Below are 22365 nucleotides of genomic sequence, written 5' to 3'. Positions count from 1 at the left end.
ACACCGTGAACTATATATATAAATTTACTTATATACAGATATAAATTTATATATATAGGACCTTTAAACCTCTGTATACTTAGGACACAAAGTTCCAGAATAGCTTCACTGGCTACAACAAAAGTGTTTTTATGAAAACACAAAAAGGAGGTGTGAATATCAAAAATTAGGAAAAAAGAAATTAAAGACAAGTGCAAAATGAATGAAAGTGCAAAAAAGCTTTTGTTAGCATAATCATGCTCCTTCCAAAATACGCCTTCCCTTTCTTCTCTCCAAGGACAAGCGCGCCTCAGGCCCCAGAGGGAAGGGGTGCATTGGAGCAAGGGAGCTAGGCTGCAGCCCTCAGGTCTTTCCCTCTTCTCTGCACTGAGGGGTCCTCTCCTGGAGGTTAAGGAGCAAGGGACAGATGAGCAGAAGTGGCAAGTCACATCCCTCTCACGGCTCCCTCCTCTCTCCAATGCCCCTCAATTGCATTCATGTCCCCAGATTTCCCTCTGCAGGCAGCAGCTACTCAAAGCCTTCGACCCTCCTAGACAATTTAGAGGGTTTCTTTGTTTTCTAAAAGTGCTTGTGATCAACATGGAAATCACTGGAGGAAGGCAGAAGCTGTGCTCTGGGGAGGCAGGAATGGCTGCCTTGCTCACTGAGCCTCAGGCTGGCTGCTCTCAATGGAAATGGAGACCTTGGCCTCGCACTGTGACAATGCTGCCCATTTCCACGAGGAGGGAGGTATACCTTCCTGAGAGGCTCCAACTGCTCCCATGCACCCAGAGTCACCTGCAGACCAGCCGTCCCAGAAGACAGCCCGTGTCTGGAGCATGTGGTGGGACACCTCCCATGGCTCCAGCTAACCCTGCCAACACCATCTGCAGCAGCATAGGCAGGAATGACAGGAGCACAGGCTTGGGAGGCCTCCACTCAAAAAAACATTTGACTTGAAAAATTCTTCATTGTCTTAGAAATTTTGGATGCAGCCACATCTCTCAGAAAGACCCCAGAGAGGAACCTGTGGGCCAGACTCAGCCCCATTGTCCTCTCCAGCTTCTTAGTGACATGGTAGTGAACATCCCTGTGAGGAGTTTGGTCAGGCAACAGGGGAAGGATGAAAAATTTGGTGCTTCTGCCTTGATCACAGCTGCCCTTGATGCTCCCTCGGGGGGAGTCCCAATCAATGCTCTGTAGAGATGAAACCTGCTAAGGCCAGGGGTGCAGCAAACCTTCCTTCTCCTGGCTTCCCTGCTGTGACCAGAGACAACTTCTGCTCATGGAGGACACATTGCCCGAGACCCTGAGACCAGAGCCTGCCACCTCCACAGCCACAGAGACCACCACATTAAAACAGCAACACACCAACAGTAGGGGAAATGGCAGCGGCGTACTTCCACAAACACCCATCCACATGAACACACACAATGCTTTCAGTTTGGTTTGGTTTTAAAGGAAACAAGAAGAAGGTTCTAAGTTTTAACAGTATATAGCCCTTGACCACCTGCAAACCCTGTAACTCTCTCACCCAGATGAATCCAGAAGCTTTGTACCCAAACGGCTGAGTCAGCCCAAGAGGCTGATGAACTGATGCTCAAGACAGCAGGTAAGTGTGCGTGACAGAGACCCTCACATCTCACATCACCCTTCCAGAGGGGTTGGTTCTCCTGACAGCTGCTTTCTGCGCAGAGCTCAGACCCAGCAGAGACCTGGGGTCCAGCCATGCAGCCAGACCCCACAGCCAAGAGGGAGCACCTTGGCAGTCCTGTCCAGTTTGCATCTGCTCTCTTAGAGGGAGGTCAGAAGAGCCCAGGTAAGGCAGCAGCCCACAGGCACAGCTGCCTGCTGATGCCCGTCACTGGCACAGTATGGACCATGCACCTCTTCCTGTTTTGCTGGTGCCCAGGCAGAGCACGGCTTGATTGCACCCAACAGCAGAGCAAGAGCTGATGGTGTTGGTTGTACTCAGGCTGGTGGGCCAGCCATTGCTTGGCTCATGGATCCTCTTCCCCTTCAGCAGGGATCTTCTGAGCTCACCACCTCTGCTCTCCAAGGCAGCCCTGTGAGAGACAAGGCTCTCCAGTCTCCATGCTAGATTCAGATCTGACACCTGGGTAGTAATTCTCCCGCCAGTCCCCAGGGACAGTGCTTAGTCCCTTCCCCAACAAGAGGAATGACTTAGAATGAGGGAATGGAGCAGATGAGAATAGGATGCTTTGATAAGGTGTTTCCTTATAAGCTCAATAAGCATGTCCTCTGCAAGGGAGCCATTCCATTCCAGATCACGCCTGGAGAGGTCTCAGCACCGTTCGCACAGAGTCTCACAGCTGCAGATCCCAGGGCTCCTCTTCTTCTCCCCCAGCACACAGTGGCCCAGAAAGATACTCCCACCAACCGAAGAGACCAACTTCAGGACCATTTACTGTGGATCAAGGGTGACTTGGGGAGTGACTGTGGGACCCAGGGACACGGCTGTTCCTTCCCACTCCCCTTCTCTCCACAGCTGGCCACACTGTAGTGCTTGAAGAGATGGAAGAACATAAAAAAGGAAAGGAGAAGGAGAGCTGCCTAAATCAAACCCAAGCATTGACAAAACAAATACACGGGCTAGTTGCAAGTCCTGTGTGAAGAGCAAGCAGCAGACATTTCACAAGCATGTCAAATGTGACCCCAAATATTCAATAACAAAGAGTCAAAATGCTACATTTCCATGGGAAGCCTAAAACAGATTGACCCAGGTGTGACAGCAGTTCCCAAGGCAGCACTGCTCCAAGACACATTGCTGGTACACTTGTCAAGATCCCTTCATCCCTGTCTTTGGGCACTGGGAAAGGGAGAAAAATTCTTTTGCTCTTGGTATGTCATTCTTGGGAATGGGAAAGAAAGTGGACGTGGGACTTGGATCACATCACTGCAGACTACAGAGAGACCTCGGGGCAGGTGGCCACCCTCCAGCACTGCACTGCCACACCACCGCTCCAACAGCACCCACAACAGGTGTGCACAGGACGACAGACCATGCCAAGAGCAGCATGGGGGCTGCCAGGAAACACAGGGACTATCAGAAGCTGCCTGGGACTCTGCCAGGACCTCCCAAGCACGTGGGCTTTCCTGGCTCTGGAGTCCTAGCCTACTCAGCCTCTCCTCCATTACAAGGGACAGTGTTAACACGGGCATTTCCTAAGTGCCTGCACCCTTGTTGAAAAGGTGCTGTGTAACTAAAAGGACAGAAAAAAAACAGTTAACTGTTGAATTTCTTTTAGCTCTGCAGGTAAGGAATCCAGGGAGAGCAGAAGATCCCACTCTTCACACAGCAAAACCTGGGGGCCTCACGATGGCAAAAAAGGGGAGAAGGTAGCTTGGGAGGATCGAGTCAGCCAACTCAGGAACACCTTTAGAAGTGAGCCATGGGTCTGCCTACGGAGGAACGGGTGTTTCTTGTCCTTGGCAACTGTCTCCACTCTAGAAAGGGTCTTGCTTCTAATATGTGGACCAACGAGGGCCCGACTCCCGTTTGCAGAGGATTTTTTAACTGCTGCAAGGGAAATAAGTCAACCAAGCATCTTTCTCCCAGAGATGTGTTGGCCAAGACAGCCTGACGTGCAAGAGGAAATGGAGCTTGTCCTGCACCCACCCAGCCCTGGCACCGTGGGGCCCTGAGGCTGCTGCATTACAGTAAACAGGAATAAAGCACAAATGCTGGTCATGGGCAGAGCAGCAGACAGGACACATTGCTCCATGGAACGGGCAAGAGGTGGGCCACTGGTTCCCAATGTGGTGAAGGGGCAAAGCAAAGTCACCATCTGGCCTTAAAATGGAAAGTTAAAACAATCCAAAGAAAAAGGTAAAGTGAGCAGAAGCTCCTTGAGAGCATCCCTTAGAAATGATGCTAGCGCAAGCCCCCACAGAGGAACACATTGAAGGGGTGGGGGGAAAGAAAAAAAAAAAATTTAAAAAAAAAAATCTTTCTCGGTTGCTGAGCAAAGTCAAGACCAGCCTTCCTTTAAACGGGTGCAAGCATGTACGCAGGCAGTCAGTCCCTTCCCTTATCTGGGTGACTTGAGCAGTGGTGTCAGCCCCCAGCTGCTACACCCACCGCTCAACACTGCTCCCCTATCCCTCAACACACACCCCTGAATCGGTGCAGTCACAGCAGGACAAGGGGGGGCAGCTGTCGTGCTAAGACAGGCTAGTCCCACGTCCACCCTCTGTCCCTGCAGCCACCCCTGAGGCTTGGGGTCAGATTGTACCCAGCAATGGAGGAGAAGGGTAGCGTGGAGTGGAGGGGAGAGGACAGGAGGTGGACTGGTGGGAGAGCAGAGATGCGGCATCCAAGAGGACATGAGCAGGACATGACAAGCTGCTGTTGGTCAGGGGGAATCTCTGTCCTGATCAGACAATTTGGCAGCACCGGTGCTGAGGAAGGGTCCCGATTGGGCCAAGAAAAGTCACTTTAAGGTATCATCAGCATTCTTGAACATGAGGATGGCATTGTAGATCTTGAGTGCTGGGCCCAGCTTGACACTCATAATCTTGACGATGTCAGCCTGCGTCAGCAAGAGGAACGCCTCGCCATCAATCATCTGGAGAGGAGAGCAGGGACAAAGGCACTCACCGGAAACCCAGCCCGTGACTTCCTAGGGACAGCCAGCATGGTCACGACCAGGGGACGTGCACAGTCGCACTCACCCTCAGCCAGGTGACACAGACGATCCCACAGAGTAGGGCAAGAGCAACCCACAGCACTCCCACACTGCCCCAGATAAGCCAGAGCTGGGAGCTTGCACACCCACAAACAGGTCAGGGAGAGGGAAAGGCCCTTCCAAGAGCTGCCCCAGGCGCTCACGCTGCAGCTGGCGTGGGCTTCTGTGCCAGAGCACAACGGGCACAGCACACAACCAGCAGGCAACCTGCTCTGGGCAAACACCCGTTCATTCCCTGCTCCAGGTCCCAGCACGTATGGAGGCTGCCCCCAGCTCAGCTTTGCGTGCCTCAGCAGCCAGGGCCATTTACTAACAGGCTGGGACACTTGCTGTACTCAGTGTGGCCAGGATCAGCCTCTCCTGGGCATACTGCACACGCTGGAAAGCAGCCCCTCTGCGCATCTGTCCACATAATGGTCTAAAAATGATGAACGTGGCTGACAGACAGCAATGCCACTGAACTGCTGTGCTGGTGAGAGGATGCAGGCAGGAAAGGATGAATGGGTGAGGAATAAGCAGCTTCCTTCAGGAAGTGATGGCGCTATTAAGGCTGCAGCACCATTCTCCTGCCACTCCCATCCTAGGCTCCTCAGAGGGGCCCTCCCTCACCCATGCCAGAACAGGGCAGCACAGCTCCTTGAGGGTCAGCATCTCCCCTCCTGCCACCGTATCTGCACATGCAGACAGCTGCACACTCGAATGCAGTGGGGCTGCTATCCCCAGGGCTGCAGGGAGGAATCACTGTCCGGTGCTGGATGTGCTCTCAGCATTCAGCAGCAATTCATTGCAGGAAGGCCACTGGCCAATTCCTCCCTGCCCTGTTGGCAAACAGCTGTCCTTGTCCACCTGTACTCATCCTCCAGCACTTCTCACCTCATCCTTGAAGAGCTTGGCTTGGTCCTCGCAACCTGTCAGAGTCTGAACAAAGCTAAAGACCTTGGAATAAACAGAGAAAAATGTCAAGACAGAAGCAATGTTTCTGGCTCGAGACCCCCCCATGAGCCCACATCCTCACTTCCACAGAGGCATTTTGCACCCTGTAAGGTAATATATGGCTGTTAGGGCAAAGGTTGCAGCTCCAGTATGCTCCCTTGCCTAGAGATCACCCTTGGACCAGGGCACAGGCGCTGGCCTCCTCCAGCCCCAGAGCAGCAAATGCTACCGCAGCTTCATCTCCAACAAGCCACCTCCAGAACAGCGAGACGATTCACACTGAGGGGCATGGGCAGGAGAGCGGCGCATGGGAGGGTAGTGGCGAAATCAGGCAGGACTGGTGCCAGAGTTCCAGCTACCCAGGCCTTAAGAGGGGCCATCACAGATGCCCAAGAAAGTGGATGAAGGTGACAATGAAGAATCTGAGGCAAAGATTTTTTTCAGAGAAACAGGGAAGTGACTTCTTATCTGCAGAGTCTATGGTTTAATTTTTTAACTTGGCAAAGATGAAACTGATGTCTTTGGAAAACTGGAACACGCTAAATGAAGAGACTGCTATTTGCCTTCACCTGCCTGCCCTGGGCTAGCATCACATTCAAGCCAAGTGAGAACTTGGTAGTTCTGCCTGTGCTTCCCAGAAGTTGCTATCAGGGCTCATGTCTGGCAGCTGTCCACACAGTACCCCACAAGAGTGTCCAGTGGACTGTCTTCTTGCTGTGGCCACTGAAGCACCTCCATGCCTGGTGCATGTCCCATGGTGCCACACAGCCAGGTGGGGTGCTCCCAGCCATGCCAGTGGGTTAGGAGCCAGCATGCAGTCTTCAAAACCATCTTACCTCATCAATGCTCCACTTGGCCACTGTAGTTGCTGTGATGCCAGCTACCCCCGGCAGGAGTTTGCAGTGCTGCTCCCAGCAGAGCGACAGGGAGCGGTCAGGGTGGGCAGACAGGGCAGACATGAAGAGTGACTGGTGCATATTGTCTGAAGAAATAGCTGGCAATAAAAATGCAAGATGTGATACAAGGCAGAAAGATGAGAACACCCCATCGCATCCTATCCTACGAGCCTCGGGGAGGGTCTTATTCAGGGGAGGGCCCAGGGCTGGCAGCAGATGGCTTGTGGGTCCAGGTATCATGAGGTAGTGGCTGTCCCTTGAATTAACAGGATATCAGCGTTCAGTTTGGTGGGATTGGGGACGGTGGGGGAAGAAATTTAAAGACAAGCTTGGCTTTACCTTGTTCTCACCACCTTCTATCATTCATTTTCCATTCTGAACTAGATTTCAATGTCAAATTTCACACCAGAATGCCATCCCATATCATTCAGTTCATTTCACGTTTTCGACAAAGCTTTTCCCTTGCTCTCTATTCCAGGGAGTCAAAGATGGCTCCCAAGAAGAGATCCTATTCATTCACCCCCAGCGCTGGGGTAGGCAGTAGGACAGCCCATGGTAAAACGGATTCTGGCTGGCATAAATGTCAGTCAATGTCTTGTCAGTCATCAGAACTAAATTCCAAGCAAATGGATCAGCATCAATTTCTGTGCTGCAGCGGTAATTTGGCGCTTCACAACCACACTGCTATTTTGGGGCACAGCATCCCTGTCCAAAGAGGACAAAGTGCCAGGGAAAATGCACTGCCATAGAGAGAGGATCCTACTTCCCTGCCCTAAAGCACTGAAAGATTCACAGACATAAACCAAGAGACATGACGAGGGACCTAACAGAGCTCTGGTAAGAGGAAGGGACATTCCTTGTCAGATGGTCAACTTGGGCAGTCCACCACAAGCTCCTCACTGGCGCTGACCTGTGTGAGATCTGACTGAGTGAGCCAAGGGAGACCTGCCTCCAACAGCCACCACCCCAGCTCCTCAAACCTTGCCCCTGCGATGACACCGCGGCAGAGGACGGCACTTACTCTGGAAGTCTTCCTGCTGGATCTTCCGGTACTTTGGAGGTCGCCCTCTAAAGAGACAGGAAGACTGATTTCCAACTGGATTGGGACTGGCCCGAGGGCCCTCCTCCACACCGCACAGACTAATGCCTTGGCAGTGGGAGCAAGGGTTACTTCTTGGACCCTGACCCAAAGGGTTGACAGTTAAAGACACAAAACGTGGGAAGAAAAAACAAGAGAGGTGCCCAGCAGAGCTGGAAGGACAAACACCAGCTGCCAGCAACCGTGCTCCCCCATGGTCAAGGAGCCTCTCCAGCTTGGCCATCCCTCTCAGGGATGGCAGTCGCGGCACAGGGGCCCTGCACTGCTGCACGGGGCTCACCAGGCTTGCCCCTACCTCCCGTGGTGTCGAGATTTCTTTCGCTGAGGGAAGCCAATCAGGTTCCTCTTGCGAGTTGAGGCCTCGGTGTCAGATAAGTCTGCCTTAAGCCTGCCCTGGTTCTTCTCTGCCAGTGGGCATCCAGACAGGCAGTAATGGGCCGTGAATCTCCCAGTCACGTGTCCTGACCCATCGCAACCCGGTGTGGGGCACTTCCTAGAGAACAGAGGGGAGGCAAGCGTTCGACCCGGCTCAGAGCAGCGTTTGGGCACGAGCCAGCAGGGCCACGCCTCCACCCCTGAGCACAGGAAGCCATGGCCCTGGCCACAGAAAGCAAAGACAGACTAAACAAATTCCTGGGGCAAGGGCACTGGGTGCATGGGCAGGGCACACCCAGTCCCTCCAGGTACAAACACTCATCCCACCTCCTCCACTGCCGTCACAGCGACCCTGTGCAAGTCACCACAGTGCTGATCAAGCAGGTCACTGGGGTTTACAGAGTCTCCATCTTCCCTTCCTTGCCCCTGCAGGCATTCAGACTAGCCTCAGAGCGAGGAGGAAGCAAGTGTCACGAGTGTGGCCAGTAGAGAAACCCCTGGGAGCCAGATCTGCCTTCCCCATCCTCACAGATGCTCCACCATACTTGATCCTCTTGACGCCAGCTTGTCATGCTGGGGTCAGCGTTACACAATGCCAGGTTTCCCCTGGAAAAGGTCACGCAAGTAACTGACCGAGCTGGGGTAGATGCACTGCTCCTTCTCAGGACTTCCCATCTCACAACTTCACAGTGAAAGGCATCCATGAGGAGCAGGAGGAACATCATCCTTGAAGCTAGTATCAGTGAACAGCATCTTAGAGGCACTGTCCCCTACATAGCCTACACAGCCCCACAGGTAGATGGGCACGTAGGGCACTCCCAGGGGCTCTGGGTGCCACAGGAGAGGTGTAGAGTAAGAGCTCACAGGAGTTACACTAGCCATGGGCCTGGGGGCCTGGCATGGGGAGAGCAAGGGCTGCCCTTAAGCAAGGGGCAGAGCCAGGTGTGGAGTGGGTGCAGGGAAGGGTTGGTTGCTGGTGAGGGTGGTGGGTGCAGAGGAGCAGAGGAAGGGCCAGCACAGGCTGGCAAGGAAGCAGTGCCCCTCTGAGCCGTGCTGGGGAGCTCACCTGTGGTGAAAGCTGTACTTGGAGCTCTTGGTGTGAGGGATGCTCTTGCAGCCCAAGGTTGGGCAGCCCCCGTGGGCAGAGGAGGCTGGCTCCTTCGGCCCTAGACCAGGAGGAAAAACAGGAGAGAGGCTGTCATGGCTGCAGTCCCAGGCAGAGCCAGGACTCTGGGCTCCCTGCCCGCACCAAACAGGGAGGACTTTTTCAACTGACAGCTCCACAGAAAAGCCCTTCCTTCCTGCCCGTCCTCAGCCAGCACCTGCCCTCCCATTTCTGTGTATGGGCAGGTGGCTGTGATAGTGGGGATCTGGCACACTTGCACTCTGGTACAAGGGATCGACCCAGGCACAGGACTTACTGAGAGGAGGCTGCAGTGGGTGTCCAGTTTTTGAGCACCAGCCTATGGGGTGGATGTCTGGATGATCCGCATCAATCCAGAAATCATAGACGTGGCTCCAGCCATCAAAATGGATCTGGGGAGACAAGTAGAGAGGTCACCCTTCAAACCTCAGGGCACCTCCCTGAAGAGCTCTGGAGCCCTCCAAGGTGACAGCAAGCAGCAGGGTAGAGCTGAACTGCAGCACAAAGATCTCCTCCACTCCTGGAGACAGGCACTGGGACCTGCCAACCTCTGCACGGTGTGCTTCCACAGACCTCCACACACTTTGCCACTGCAACTGGCAGTGAGTTGGGAAGGGCAGGAGCAAGCTAGCACAATGCCTGGACACAGGCTCAGCACCGAGACTCCAGCACCCACCTTTATCCTATGATCTTCCACGTCCTCCACACTGGCCACTCGGATGAAGGAAGGAGTCCTCCTGTCCACTGCCTCCAGCTTCATGTTGACCAGGAAGCCGTGGGGTGGGCGCTGGGGCCAGGAAGAACCCAGGTCAGCAAGGAGCAGGGCCATGCTTCGGGTTCCCATGCCCCTCATGAGCTTTCCCAGCAGCGTGCACTCCTCAAGCCCAGCTCCTGGCCCTGGCCTGTCTGGGTAAGAGCTATCTCTGCTCACAGTGGCAACAGGAGAGGGGGGGACAGGCCTCCCAGATCTGAGCTGTGTTTTAAGATGGGAAAGCTGTGCCCAAGGGAAGAAGGTCTCCAAGAACCACATTTTGGGGATCTACATTGCAGCCACATTTGGCTGGACGCAGCTGCTGTTGCTGCAGTTGGAGACAATAGCTATCAAGCAAGCAAGCCTAAACGACTTCCCATCACCTGGCTCCTTTCTAGCTGAGGTGATGGTCATACTTCCCATTTTTCCCAGTTTTGAACTTTTTGCCCAGAATGGCCCTAAATTCTGCACCTTGAGTGTAGATTCAAACCCCAGGCCTGTGGCAGAAGCATACTGAACACCACTTGACTTTTCATAAAAGCAAAGACCTTACAATGGAGAAAACCTGAACTCCTCCCCAGGCACAGGGGAGCAGATGATGTGGCACTCACCACTTTAAAGGCCCAAGCTGGGACAGCAGATGCTCCAGTTTCCTTTAAGTATTTTTCCCAGGTGAAGTTGTCAGGGTCAGGATAATCTAGAGGGGGAAGATGCAGAAGGTGAGACATGCCTGCAGGAAGACGGCAAGTACTCCAGAAGATCCTACTGCCTTGAAGGACCAACCAAGTCTGTGCCAGGCACATAGGAACCTGAGAGACATCAAGAAATGCTACTATGTTCTCAGGGACCGTGAAGTCCAGGGTATAAGGGAACAGAAACATCTGGGCCTGCACAGACAGCTTGCATCCTCCTTGTGTCTCCACTCAGACTGACACAACCACCATGCTGCAGCTGAGCATGTGTACAGGAGCCTCGGCAGGAGCTTGCCACTTCCCTGGCTGTTGCCTTGCTGAAAGAAACTGCCTGGGCCTGCAGACAAGCAAGGGCCGCAGAGTTTGCGCTCCCAGGCTCCCCATGCCACCCTGGAAGGCCTGTCCCCAAGGGGATACACCAGTGAAGGCCGCAGTCCCAAGCCACTGACTCACCTTGAGGAGGTGTGAGGGGTTTGCCGTGCTCCTGACACCATCCAACTGGGTGGATGTATGGACTGCTAGGGTCACACCTAGAAAACACACTCAAACTCTTACACAGGGCTGAGATACTCCGCTCATCACTGCCAGACAGTGCGGGCTGTGGGGGCCCAGGGCAGTCCACTTGGCAGCACCCCAGCAAAAGTACCACCAGCAAAAGCCCCTGCAGAAGCCAAGGTCTTCTACAGCATCCTTGTCCCTGAGGGACCCAGGGAAGCATGGGCCCCGGCAAGGCAAGGGCTAGAGCAGGGGGACTCCAGCTCAGTCCTCCTTGCGGCAGGACACGAACACGCTTCGGGTGCAACCTCTCCTGCAGATCTGCCCAGGGAACAGCAAATCTTTGCTGCGAGCAGGGAGACAGGCCATGCCTTTCAGACCTCACAGCAGTGAGACCAGAGCAATCAGGGGGCTTATCTCCTGGTCACGGCTCCCAGTAGATCACAGCATACTCAGGTGCTGCTGCTTCGCACATCTGCCCTGGGATGGATCAGGTAGCTGCCCAGCACCAGCGAGCGAGGAGCAGCTGCGTACAGAAATCGCTGCAGCTCCACAGTTCCTCAGGGCGAGAAGTAAGAGAAGGTCAGAGGGCTCCAGCCACAAAGGAAACAGACTTGCTCTCAGGATCTTGATTGTGCTAACTGACCATTTTAACTGGTCTTAACCAGCCTCAACTGGGATACCTGCCCACCCCGGCCACAATCCCCTGCCTACATACAGAGCAGATACTTTTAAGATCAGGTCTTCAGTCTCTGCACTGCAGGTGGCCTCATCTCCCAGTTGGGTTTCAGGGCAAGCCCACAGCATGCGATCATGCCTGTCCTTGTCCCACAGGGCAATGGCGATATCCCAGGAGGTGACATGCAACAGGTAAAGGTTTGTCCCCCAGCACAGGGTGGTGACCCTCTGCCTCACTGGATCACTGGCGGGCTGTCTGCAGCAGCGTGCTGGGATTGTCCCACACTTACCCAACCAGCCCATCACTCTCGCTGAATTAGTGGCATGGTGTCTTCCCAGCACTGGCACAGCAGGAGCCTCTGTGCACTTACCAGTAGTCATATGTATCATCCCAGTTGTCAAAGTGCACTAAAAAGCGATTGTCCACCACGTCAGTCACTGTGGCAACACAGATCAGCGAAGGGTTCATGCGGTCCACAGCTTCGAGCTTCATGCCCACCTCGAAGCCCAGGGAAGCTTCATGCTGGGAGGAAAGAGGGGCAGGTTTCTTTCAGAGCCATGGTCCCAGCACCCTCCTCACCAGTTCCCTTGCCAGCTGCAAGAAGACACCTGCCCAAACTCTCCCAAAACCTGACGTTCCCTGGTCTCCAGGCAGGCCCAGGACCACTTAGAATCCCAGAAGGGCAGTGCTGTGCTGTGCATGCAAGACAATACGCAGAGGTCAAGCCAACACCTTGGCCACACAAAGAAAGATTAAAAGAAATCTTCAGACCCTCAAGATCTAAAACCAGTAACCTCCAAGAGAAAAAGCTTCCAACTTACACCAACTCAGATTTTGCCACAAAACACTTGTTTGCAGTCACACTCATTTAGTGTTAGCGGCAACCAATGTCCTAAGCTTGGTAGGAGGAGCTGGGACAGGGCCCTTCATCCTACCTTGCCTTTATTTCTTGGATCCAAAATCCATGCAAAACACTCCATCACACGTGCTAGTGGGATTGTTGCAGCAATGAACGGAAGGGTTTAGACACAATAACTAACTTGGAGAGGCTGATTTATCAGTAGGTTGAGTTTCCTCTGCAGCTGACAAATAAACGATCAGCATTTTGCACTCCGCTATATTCCCACTTTCCTTACCCAAGCTGCCATATGAAAAATAAAGGCAGAGACAGAAACAACAAAGATACAAAACAGAGACAAAAGAATTACACTTATGAAAACATTAACTGAGGGGTTTTGGCAAAATAATTGTTGAGAGCAGCTGTCACTTCTGCTCACCAGTACTTTTGCAACAGATTTAACTGTTCAAGAGACCAACCTGGATGAAACATTGAACAAGACCAACACCAATTTTGGGCACACCAAAGTAGTGTCCAAGCTACAGATCCTCAGCAGCAAAGCATGCCACTTCTCATTAAGCAATGCCAGCAGTACACTGTCCTGGCCCTCTGCTCTGTGAACTTGAGAAGTGTGGGGTGGACAGAGAAAAGCTCAGCACTGGTGGAGGCATTCTTCCCAGCTGGAGGGGAAGAAGTCACACCTGAACCTGCAGCCTCTGGCAGGAAGGAGAAGCTGCTACTTACAGTGTTTCGGACCATAAAGAGCTGCTTAGGAGCTGCCTGAGCCCTTGTTATCTTCAGGTAGTTTGCCCAGCTGAATTCTTCTTCCTTATAACCTACAACCCCTCAGGAAGAGAAACGAGAGCAGTGAGTTCACAGAGAGCAGCCAGGAGGTTGTGAGGCCAAGCCCAGCCATACTCAACCAGCCCTCAACCTGCAGGGCATGTCCTGCTGTGGGCAGACAGCATCTACAGCAGCCCTGGAAAACCCAAAGCTCATGACTTAGGCCCAATGGCTGCTTTTGAAGGGGTGCTAGGAAACATTAGCAGTGGAGTGGAAATCCAGAGCTCAGCTCCTCCCTGGAGAGCATCAGCCCCACCTGCCCTGGGGCATAGCTTCTGGCTCCAGCCTGGCACTGGGACACCCAGGGTGACAGGACTTTGCCCCAAAATGGGAGTGAGCAGAGATCTTCAGCATGATGGGTGCCTGAAAGGTTGTCCTGTGGAACCCTCCCAGAACAGTAGCATCCCCTCCTGGGCTCCATGGAGCCACCTTATCCCTATCTCCAGCTCTACATTTGGGGGTCCACTACTCATCCCCCTCCTTCAACAGGACCCACCAACTGAGAGTTGCTAACTCCTTACCTTTCGGGGGCTGCAGTTTGTGACCCGTTTCCTCAAACCAGCCAGCAGGGTGGATGTCAGGGGAGTCAGCATTCAGCCAGAAATCATGGCACTCGGAGTAGCCATCAAAGTGGAGGCGCATCCGGTAACCGCACACCTACCAGCAGGGAGGGCAGGAAAAGGAAAGGACCATGGAAACCTCCTGCTGTCCCTGGTTGAGCATCACACGCACCTCCCCTCCCATACAAAATCTCAGCGTATCACTTAGGGAAGACAAGAGTCAATCACAGGCCAGTGCCCAAATTGGGAGGCATATGCCAGCCCCAGAAAGTGTCCGGCATGGAACAAGGTAAGTGCAAGGCCACCACAAGCCAGCCCTAAGAAGGCAGGTTCAGGATGGTCTATGAAATGCCATGGTGGGGCACCTTGCGGGATCCAGCAAGTGCAAGGATTCCCTCTTCCGCACCCAGGGGAAATGCTGACGCAGGGATTTTGGCTAAATGTCATGCTGCTTTAGTGAAATCTCTCCAGCAGCAAGAACAGTAGCCACTGTTGTATGGCTGATCTCCCTGGCTGCCTGGAGAGCACTGCAAAGCAAGGCTGGTTTGGCTACCACACAGCTGAGTGGAGAGTCCCACAGACAGAGAGCCTCCACAGACGCAAGGAAGAGCAATGGGATGCCTCTACACTCTCCATCTCAAGGGCTCAGACCTGACTGAGTGGCATCAGCTCAAAGATAAGAAGCTGCTGCCATCAGCTCAGTCTCTCCCCCCATGGCCCTGCTGTGTCAGGGTAATGCAGAGACCAACCAGGCTGGGGCATGTCAGCTGCTCCACAGCACTGTCTCTTGCCCCTACGAACTGGAAAGAAACTCCCCATCTGTTTGACTGAGGTGCTGAAGCGCTAGCTCATCTCACGCAGCAACACACAGGCAAGGGCCCAAAGCCTGTCACCTCCGCAGGCGAGCCAGCAGCACCTCCCCTCTCACAGGGCCTCCCACAGTGTAAGGAGGAACCGAGGAACACAGGGACCAGAGGTGCCTTACCTCAGCCACTGTCAGGATAAAGTACATAGATGGGTGCTGCGGATCGATCCCCTCCAGCTTCATCCCCACTTTAAAGCCATTCTTGTGCTGGGAAGCTACTTGGTACTGGAAACAAAAAATTAAACTACAATGTAAAAAACAACACAGGTAGTTGGGTCTAGAACCATCCCAAGGAGCAACCATCAGGCAACGGGAGCTGCTGGGACCAGGAGACTGTGGGCCACAGGTTATGTTGTCATCCAAATTTTAATTCTTTTCCCGTAGAAAAACACATTCTTCCACCTCCTTGAGGGTTTGCGTCTCTTGCTCCTGGCAGGGTAGGGTGTTCCTGGGCTAACAGCCGCAGTCAGGGAGAGTGGGGCACAGGCCTGGCTCCTCTTGCACCCTGGCAATCAGACGCCTGGGAGCAGGGGTGCACCGCAGCAACGTGGCCTCAGGAAAGCCCAGACTTGGCTTCAAGGAAGGGCTGGAAAGGCTCCACCACCCTGCCAGAGCCACAGGGGTGTCCTAGGCAAATGTGAGGTGCTTGGGACGGGGGACAGCACCCTGTTGGGGAGTGGGACTCGGGGCAAATCAAAACTGGAGGCTGACTGGTCACCTCCAGGTAAAGATGGTAGCTTCCTTATCGCTCAGAGTCCCACAAAATAGGGAAGCAAGGAAGACAGGAGAAGGAGGAGGGGTGGGGAAAAAAAAAGGAAAGAAAAGAGAAGATGAAAGAGGGAAAAAGACAGGAAAATCCCAACTCACATCCTGGAAGAGATCTAAAGGGGCAGCGACAGCTTTCTGCTCCTCCAAGTAGGACGCCCAAGACCAGCCTTCTTTCTTCTCCTCACTGGCACCTGAGCGCAGCACAAACGCACACACAAGAGGCGCTGCTGAGGGTCCGCTCCAGCCTCCATTCCTGCCTGCCTCGGGGCAGCGCGGAGGGCAGGAGAGCACAGGGGTCCCGCTGGGGCTGCATCCCACTCTCACACATAGTCCTGCACCCCTTCAAAGCTCAGCACCATCCTACCAGAGCCCCTTCTCCAGCGAACCTGGCTGTCTGTCTGAGGAGGGACAGAGCCAAGAGGCCCCCTCTCACACAGGTCCCCATGACCCAAATGTCCTCCGTCACTGTACAATGCTCTAGCAAGGCACCTAAGGAGCCTGAGGGACAAGCAATCCCATACAAAGCATTAGGACACCTCTGCAACCAGTCCTCCACCAGCCAGTACATCCAAAATGGCCACAGCACTGATGGATTTGGGACAGTTAGCAGGATCCTTCCAGAAGTCTGGGAATCACTCCCAGCTGCAAGGCGCTCCTGGCCAGTTAAAGCAGCAGCGGGCTCACCTCCTGCCACCACTCCAGAGGCACCAGCTCTGCTATCCTCTGCTCTGAAACAACCACCTGAGTCACCCTTGGCACACCAGGGCCACTCTGATGCCCTAGACATGCATTTACCCTTATGGCATTCACGAGAAGAAGATAGCATCATCTCTTCATAGGCAAGGAGGTGATCCTTCATGCCTTCAACCTCTTTGGGAAGGCCACAAAGGTCTTTCCTGAGACACATGAGACACAACCCAAGTCTCTTGCTCTTCAGCCACTTTGTCTCTTTGCTTTGCAGCACCTGAAGGGACTCCAGGAATGCTATGCCTATTCCAGCACTGAGTAACTCACAGCTACAGGTCAGTCACAGCAGACAGCCTTGGGTAGGGCAGGCCACAAATGCGGGGCAAAACAGACCAACTCCTTCCTCCCTTGGGCTTAGGGGAAGTCGAGATGGAAAAAACAGGAATTTGTGCAAGAAATAAAAGCTGAACTTCAGTGGGCAAGTTTACTAAGCTAGATGCTTTGCTAATACTTAAGAGTGATGAACACCTTTATTATTCTTTAGGACACAGGAAAAAGTGGCAGGCATGCTTGCAGAATCTGTAAGTACAAGCTCTGCGCCCCTGGAGAATGACAAATACACATGGAGATAGAGCATACACAGACTCTGCTGCACTGAAGCATCCAGATGTGTATTTTGTTTGTTGATGTACTTCTAAAATAAGAGCAAATAAAATGTTGAAATAACAAGGCTCAGCACTGCTTACTTGTATGTGGCAGGGAAGGTTACATGCCCAGGGCTCAGACTGTAGAGAAAAGGACCTGGCAAGCAAGCATGAGATCCCTTTTTAATAGTGGTTAACTCAGTGTAACATCAGGAGTTAAAGACATCTTGGCCCCTGGTACTGTCCCTACATTTGGTTATGCAGAGGAGTATGAAGCTGGAACAGTTGCATTTTAAAATTACTTTGAGTTGAGTTATGACCTTTCACTCTTCAAAGACAAAGGGTTTCCCATAAATATTTATTTTCAGTATTTTCCCAAGTTTTCCTTCCCCCTCGACCCGATTGCACTGCAGAGAAAAAAACAACCAAGCAAACACTGCGTCCCTCAGCTTGTCTCCTTTCCCTCTGTGTTGACAGCTCTGCGTTTGAGATCTCCTCTGATACGGTCCAGGAGTAGATGCCGACGAGGTGAGACAATCCCAAATCACCCAGCTTCAGTGGCACCAGACCTACAGAAGCAGCTCCCAAACTTGTGAGCTCCTGATCATGTGAGGGAAGTTCCCCAAAAGAGCATCCAAAGGGGGCACAAAGCCAGACGTGGCGCAGAGTCAAATTATTGCTCAGGATAGTGCCTCGCAGAGCAAACACAGTATCCATGAACAAGTAATGAATTCAGCTCCCAAGGGAAGGGACCAGAAAGCACTGTACAGTATGGCTCAATGCCCAAAGAAGACACAGCCGTATCTGTAAGGGTGCACCCTTCCCATGGAGAGGAAGAGAGGAAAGAAGAGAAATGGAAAGAGACAGAGAGAGCAGGATCAAGCAAGCAGAGGAGCTTACGAGCCTTCAGGAACACGTACCAGTGCGTTACACTGGGTGTTTGACTCTACTGGAGCACCAAAATGCTGGCCCAGCCCCGCAGCACCACAGCGGGACCCCACAGCCATGGCGGGAGCACTTACCCCACCACCCACCCAGCCCTCCATACCGTGCTGGTTCCCATTCCACGCATCAGCCTCCGGATTGCTGATGGCAGAGTCTCCCACAGAGTTTTTCCTCTCTTCCTGCTTTTCCTCCTAGACATGAGAGCAGACAAAACAGAAACCTGTCCTGTTGGAGGTGTGCACAGAGGTTTATGCTGTGTGTTGTACGCTCACACCAGTGCCAAGGGCCATACTGTGCCTATGCAACATCCATGATTTGACTAACACTTGGCCCAGAAATGGGTGGCCAAGAGTATCTGATGATGGGTGCCTGAGGGATATTTTGGTGCTGAGTGGTAGCAACCACACCTGGAGTGGATCTGCCACAGTCAGGGCTGGTAAGCAGAGCTTCCTTGCCTTGTCAAAGTCACTCTCCCTTGCCCAGGATACACATCACGCAGACAGACACTCTCCTTACTTCAACACTTACTTTGGTGGCCCAGACTCAAGACAGCAGTTGAGAGCACTTGATACCTACAGCCCAAACAGGATGTCTCCAGCACTACCCAATCTGAGGTGCTCGACACGCCGAACAGCCAGCCAAGTGTCTAGAAGCCCTGATGCTCCACACATTCAAGTCTTTTGGCATTAACAGCCAACAGGTTACCCCTTCAACATATAGTTGACATAACACTGACAAGCACTGATGAGAACTGCACACACCTGCAGTGGCCCATAGCCCACCCTTGACATCGGCACGTGTGCACACACGGCCTCCCTGCCCTCTTCCTACCATTTGCTCAGATTCATATTCTTCCTCCGAAGGGCTCTGGTAGTCCTTCCTCTTTCGTTTCTTCACCGGCTTAAGGATTTCAGTGGCATTGGTGCTGCTGGCAGAGTTTTCCACAATGACGGATCTGAACGGAGGAATGGAGAGTGAGCCACTGCGGCATGGTATGTGGCAATGGCAGGGGTGTCAGTCTCGGAGTGGCTGCTGGAGAATCACTGTCACCCCATTTCTCACTCACACATACTTCCATCCCTCCTGACTAATGTATGCACTCCTTTTAGCACACAAGTTGGAAAGAGGTTAGAACCAGGGTACAGACCAGAATCACCCTCACACACTTGGGTGTCAGAAACCTGCACCCAGGGATGGATCAAAAGCCATCTAGTTTCGTAGCAGGGTTCTAAGCTGCACCAAAGTCACACAGAGATGCTGGAAAATGAGTCCCAGGAGTCACACATTAGTAAGCAGAGGGGTTGGAAATGCCCTCGTGACCCATGCTTCCCACTGCTGCTCAGCCTGAAAGCACTCACTGCAGCAACCTCCTGCTGCAGCCCTGCTCCAGCAGATAGGTGATTATGAGGCCGCAAATTGGGCAGAGGAAAATCTGCCTCCTGTGCTTCCTGCTTCCTGTGCTTCCCCTGTCTTCATCCCCCCACACTGCAGCCAGGGCACTCTGCCTATAGGAAAGAGGGAAACAAGTGGGGTCCCCAGCACCAGCCAGAGACAGATGTGCTTGCATGCCTCCCCTTGTGGAACAGGGGAAGGAGGGCAGACAGACGGATGGATACAGCTCTACATGGAGCAGACTCCCCTTCTTTTACCTTTCTTTGAACTGCTGGTGACAGTGCTGGCTGCAAAAGCCCCTGCCTTCCCGGGCTCCATCTGACACATGTCTCCGGCCACAGGTATCACAGTAGCACATACTTTCTCCTGTTGGCAGCTTGGTCTGCTCCTGTACATCTGAGTCAGAGAGAACAGGAGCAATGAAACACAAGGTGCAGCAAAGGAAGGAGAGCAGGAAGCAGGAAACATTTGCCTCGCTCAGGGCCTACACGAGACAGCGCCTGCTGGATGATGCGACCCACCCGAGAAGTGCCACCATGGTGCCCTTACCCTGAGCCACAGTAGGATTGTCCCTGCTGGTGGGTGCCACCTCTGAGCTCCCATCTTTCTCTGTGTGATCCTCCTTTGTAACTTCCACTGCAGGCATCTTATCAGCACTCACCACCTTCAGTGTCCCGTACTCATTTATTCGAAACTATGTCATTGAACCAAAAAACAAGGAAAAATCATTAAAGGAAGATAGAAATGTAACTTGAGAGCTAGTGGGTACATGTGAGCTCTGAGAATGAGGGGAACATGGTTCGGTCATCAGTGTGTCCAAACAAGACTCCAGCGCTTCCGACGACAGAGGTGAACGCAGCACCAAAGTCACCTGTCCTGCTGCCCCTCCCTGCAGTCTGTGCTCGCTGCTGAGCCTGCCAGGGCAAGCACACTGCCTGCACTGGGGTGAGACCAGCACCAGCTGGCAGCACAAGGAGGGGCAGGGTGGTGGCTGGAGGACGTGGTGCCCTGAGGCTGAGTAGCAGCTGAGAAATTGGTGCATTTTGTGCAAGCTATTTCATATACCGAGAGGTACACCTAAGGGCACCTGCTGTCTGATAAGTGCAAGGTCAGTGTTTCCAGTCAGGGTGAGTGCAGGGTTTTGGTGAGAGCCAACTCCACGGCACAGCTTGGAAAGGAATGATGCCCTGCACAGCACGTAGCACCCCTCTGCCTCCCTGTGCAGGGCAGTCCCCCAGGCACCATGTGTGTGCTATCTCTCCCAAGCTCACAAGATGGGAGGGGCATAAGGATGGGGCACAAGAGCCTTGCAGAGCCAGAGCAGCCGAGGGATTCTCCAGCTGGGGTGCAAGTACTGTCAGAGGCCACATCACATCCTGGTGGTCCCTGCCTGGCACAGGCTGGGGGACTGCCACATACAAGGGCAAGCAGCTGCAAGGAGTGGCAGGGGGGGCAAACACGGTGGCCCAGGGCTACACTTACCCTCAGGTTACTCCCAGGCAAAGTAGCCACCCCATCTTTCCACTCCAGCACACGGACTGTGCTGCAGGTCTGCACCCCGCTGATCTGGGGAATGACAGTAGCTGTGATGGGTTCACTCACTGTTCCCCTCTCTGGCCTCTCAGCCCCTGTGCTTCTCTGTGGTTCCCGGGGGAATCGCTGAATTTCTAAGGTGCTCGTGGGAAGGTTGATGGTAGTGGCATTTGCTTGAGAAGGGAAGAAAGGAAACAAACAACCAGAGGCATACACAGAACACTTAACTGATGCAAACAAGGCTCAAAAGCAGCACAAAATGATAGAGAGGACATAGTCTACCAGCCGAGGTCTCAGTGCTGTGGGCTAAAGCACCCACAAGCATGCAGCGTGACCCAACAAGATCCACAGCCAGCAACGCCTTGTGCTGAGGCGTGGCACCAACACTATCCACATTCAAGGGTTCCTACTTCAGCCTAACCTCAGACTGTTCCCATGACCATGATACCCTGATGCGGCAGGAGTGTGCTGGCGAGCTCCTGGACTGCATCTTCCAGTTTAGTTTTATTTCAAAGGAACACACTGTGCAGGCCAGGGCCTCTCTGCAGTGGGAACCGAGGCATTGGGAGCAGGAAAAACTGGGATATTTGCTTCTAAAGAACATCCCTGATCTCAGCTAACACACATCTATGCTTTGCTCGCATATCTCCTGAAAGACACTGGTCAGCTGGGCTGAAAATTGTTGTCCCAGTTTCCAAGAAGGGTAAGAAGGACGACCCTGGTAATTGCAGGCCTGTCAGTCTCACTTCAGTGCCTAGTAAAATTATGGAGAAGGTTATTCTGGCAGTTACCAAAAAGCACTTGAGAGACAATGCAGTCATTGGTCATAGGCAACACAGGTTCACGAGGGGAAAGTCCTGCTTAATTAACTTAATGTCCTTTTATGACAAGGTCACCCATCAAGTTGATCAAGGGAAGTCAGTAGATGGGGGTTTTTTGGATTTTAGCAAAGCTTTTGATACCGTATCTCACAGTATTCTTCTGGACAAAATGTCCAGCACACAGCCAGACAAGTCCATAATATGTTGTGTGAACGATCAGGCTCAAAGAGTAAATGGGGTCACATCAGGCTGGCAGTCAGTCACCGGTAGGGTTCCGCAGGGCTCAATTTTAGGGCCAGTGCTTTTAATAAGCACGTTTTTATAAATGGATGCAGGAGTCGTACATTAAGTAAGTCTGCCGATGACACTAACTTAGGACGAGCTGTGTACTCCTTCAAGGGTAGAGAGGTCTTACAGAGAGATCTGGATAGACTAGAGCTGTGCAATCACCAAGCATGTGACATTTGACAAGAGCAAGGAGTAATCCTGGTTATACGTACAAACTGGGGGATGAGAGGCTGGAGAGCAGCCCCGCGGAAAGAGATCTGGGGATTTGGGTTGATGGCAAGTTGAATAGGAGTCAACAGTGAGCCCTGGCAGCCCAAAGGGCCAGCCCTGTCCTGGGGTGCATCAAGCACAGCACAGGTAGCCAGTAGAGGGAGGGGATCGTCCCACTCTACACTGCACTGGTGCGGCCCCACCTTGAGGACTGGGTGG

General features: G+C 53.1%; 1 protein-coding gene across 1 annotated transcript in view; it reads right to left on the bottom strand.

Annotated features, from left to right (window-relative positions):
* Positions 1–4433: 4433 nt before the first annotated feature.
* L3MBTL1 (l(3)mbt-like 1 (Drosophila)) overlaps positions 4434–22365 on the bottom strand; it is an 18860-nt gene continuing 928 nt past the window's right edge. Inside the window, exons 2-21 of the mRNA XM_009710020.1 lie at positions 20777–21000; positions 19844–19988; positions 19552–19690; positions 18734–18857; positions 18006–18093; positions 15726–15817; positions 14979–15083; positions 13955–14090; positions 13335–13435; positions 12123–12274; positions 11032–11108; positions 10498–10583; positions 9812–9922; positions 9413–9527; positions 9058–9157; positions 7912–8109; positions 7539–7585; positions 6458–6615; positions 5562–5624; positions 4434–4568 (exon numbers count right to left, since the gene is read on the bottom strand). Of these exons, the coding sequence (XP_009708322.1) occupies positions 4434–4568; positions 5562–5624; positions 6458–6615; positions 7539–7585; positions 7912–8109; positions 9058–9157; positions 9413–9527; positions 9812–9922; positions 10498–10583; positions 11032–11108; positions 12123–12274; positions 13335–13435; positions 13955–14090; positions 14979–15083; positions 15726–15817; positions 18006–18093; positions 18734–18857; positions 19552–19690; positions 19844–19988; positions 20777–21000 (2396 nt within the window). The remainder of the gene's footprint in view (positions 4569–5561; positions 5625–6457; positions 6616–7538; positions 7586–7911; positions 8110–9057; positions 9158–9412; positions 9528–9811; positions 9923–10497; positions 10584–11031; positions 11109–12122; positions 12275–13334; positions 13436–13954; positions 14091–14978; positions 15084–15725; positions 15818–18005; positions 18094–18733; positions 18858–19551; positions 19691–19843; positions 19989–20776; positions 21001–22365) is intronic.

The sequence above is a fragment of the Cariama cristata genome, unplaced genomic scaffold (genome assembly GCF_000690535.1).
Source record: "Cariama cristata isolate BGI_N322 unplaced genomic scaffold, ASM69053v1 scaffold33301, whole genome shotgun sequence".
In the NCBI taxonomy this organism is placed as follows: Eukaryota; Metazoa; Chordata; class Aves; order Cariamiformes; family Cariamidae; genus Cariama; species Cariama cristata.
This window is presented reverse-complemented; position numbering and strand designations above follow the sequence as displayed.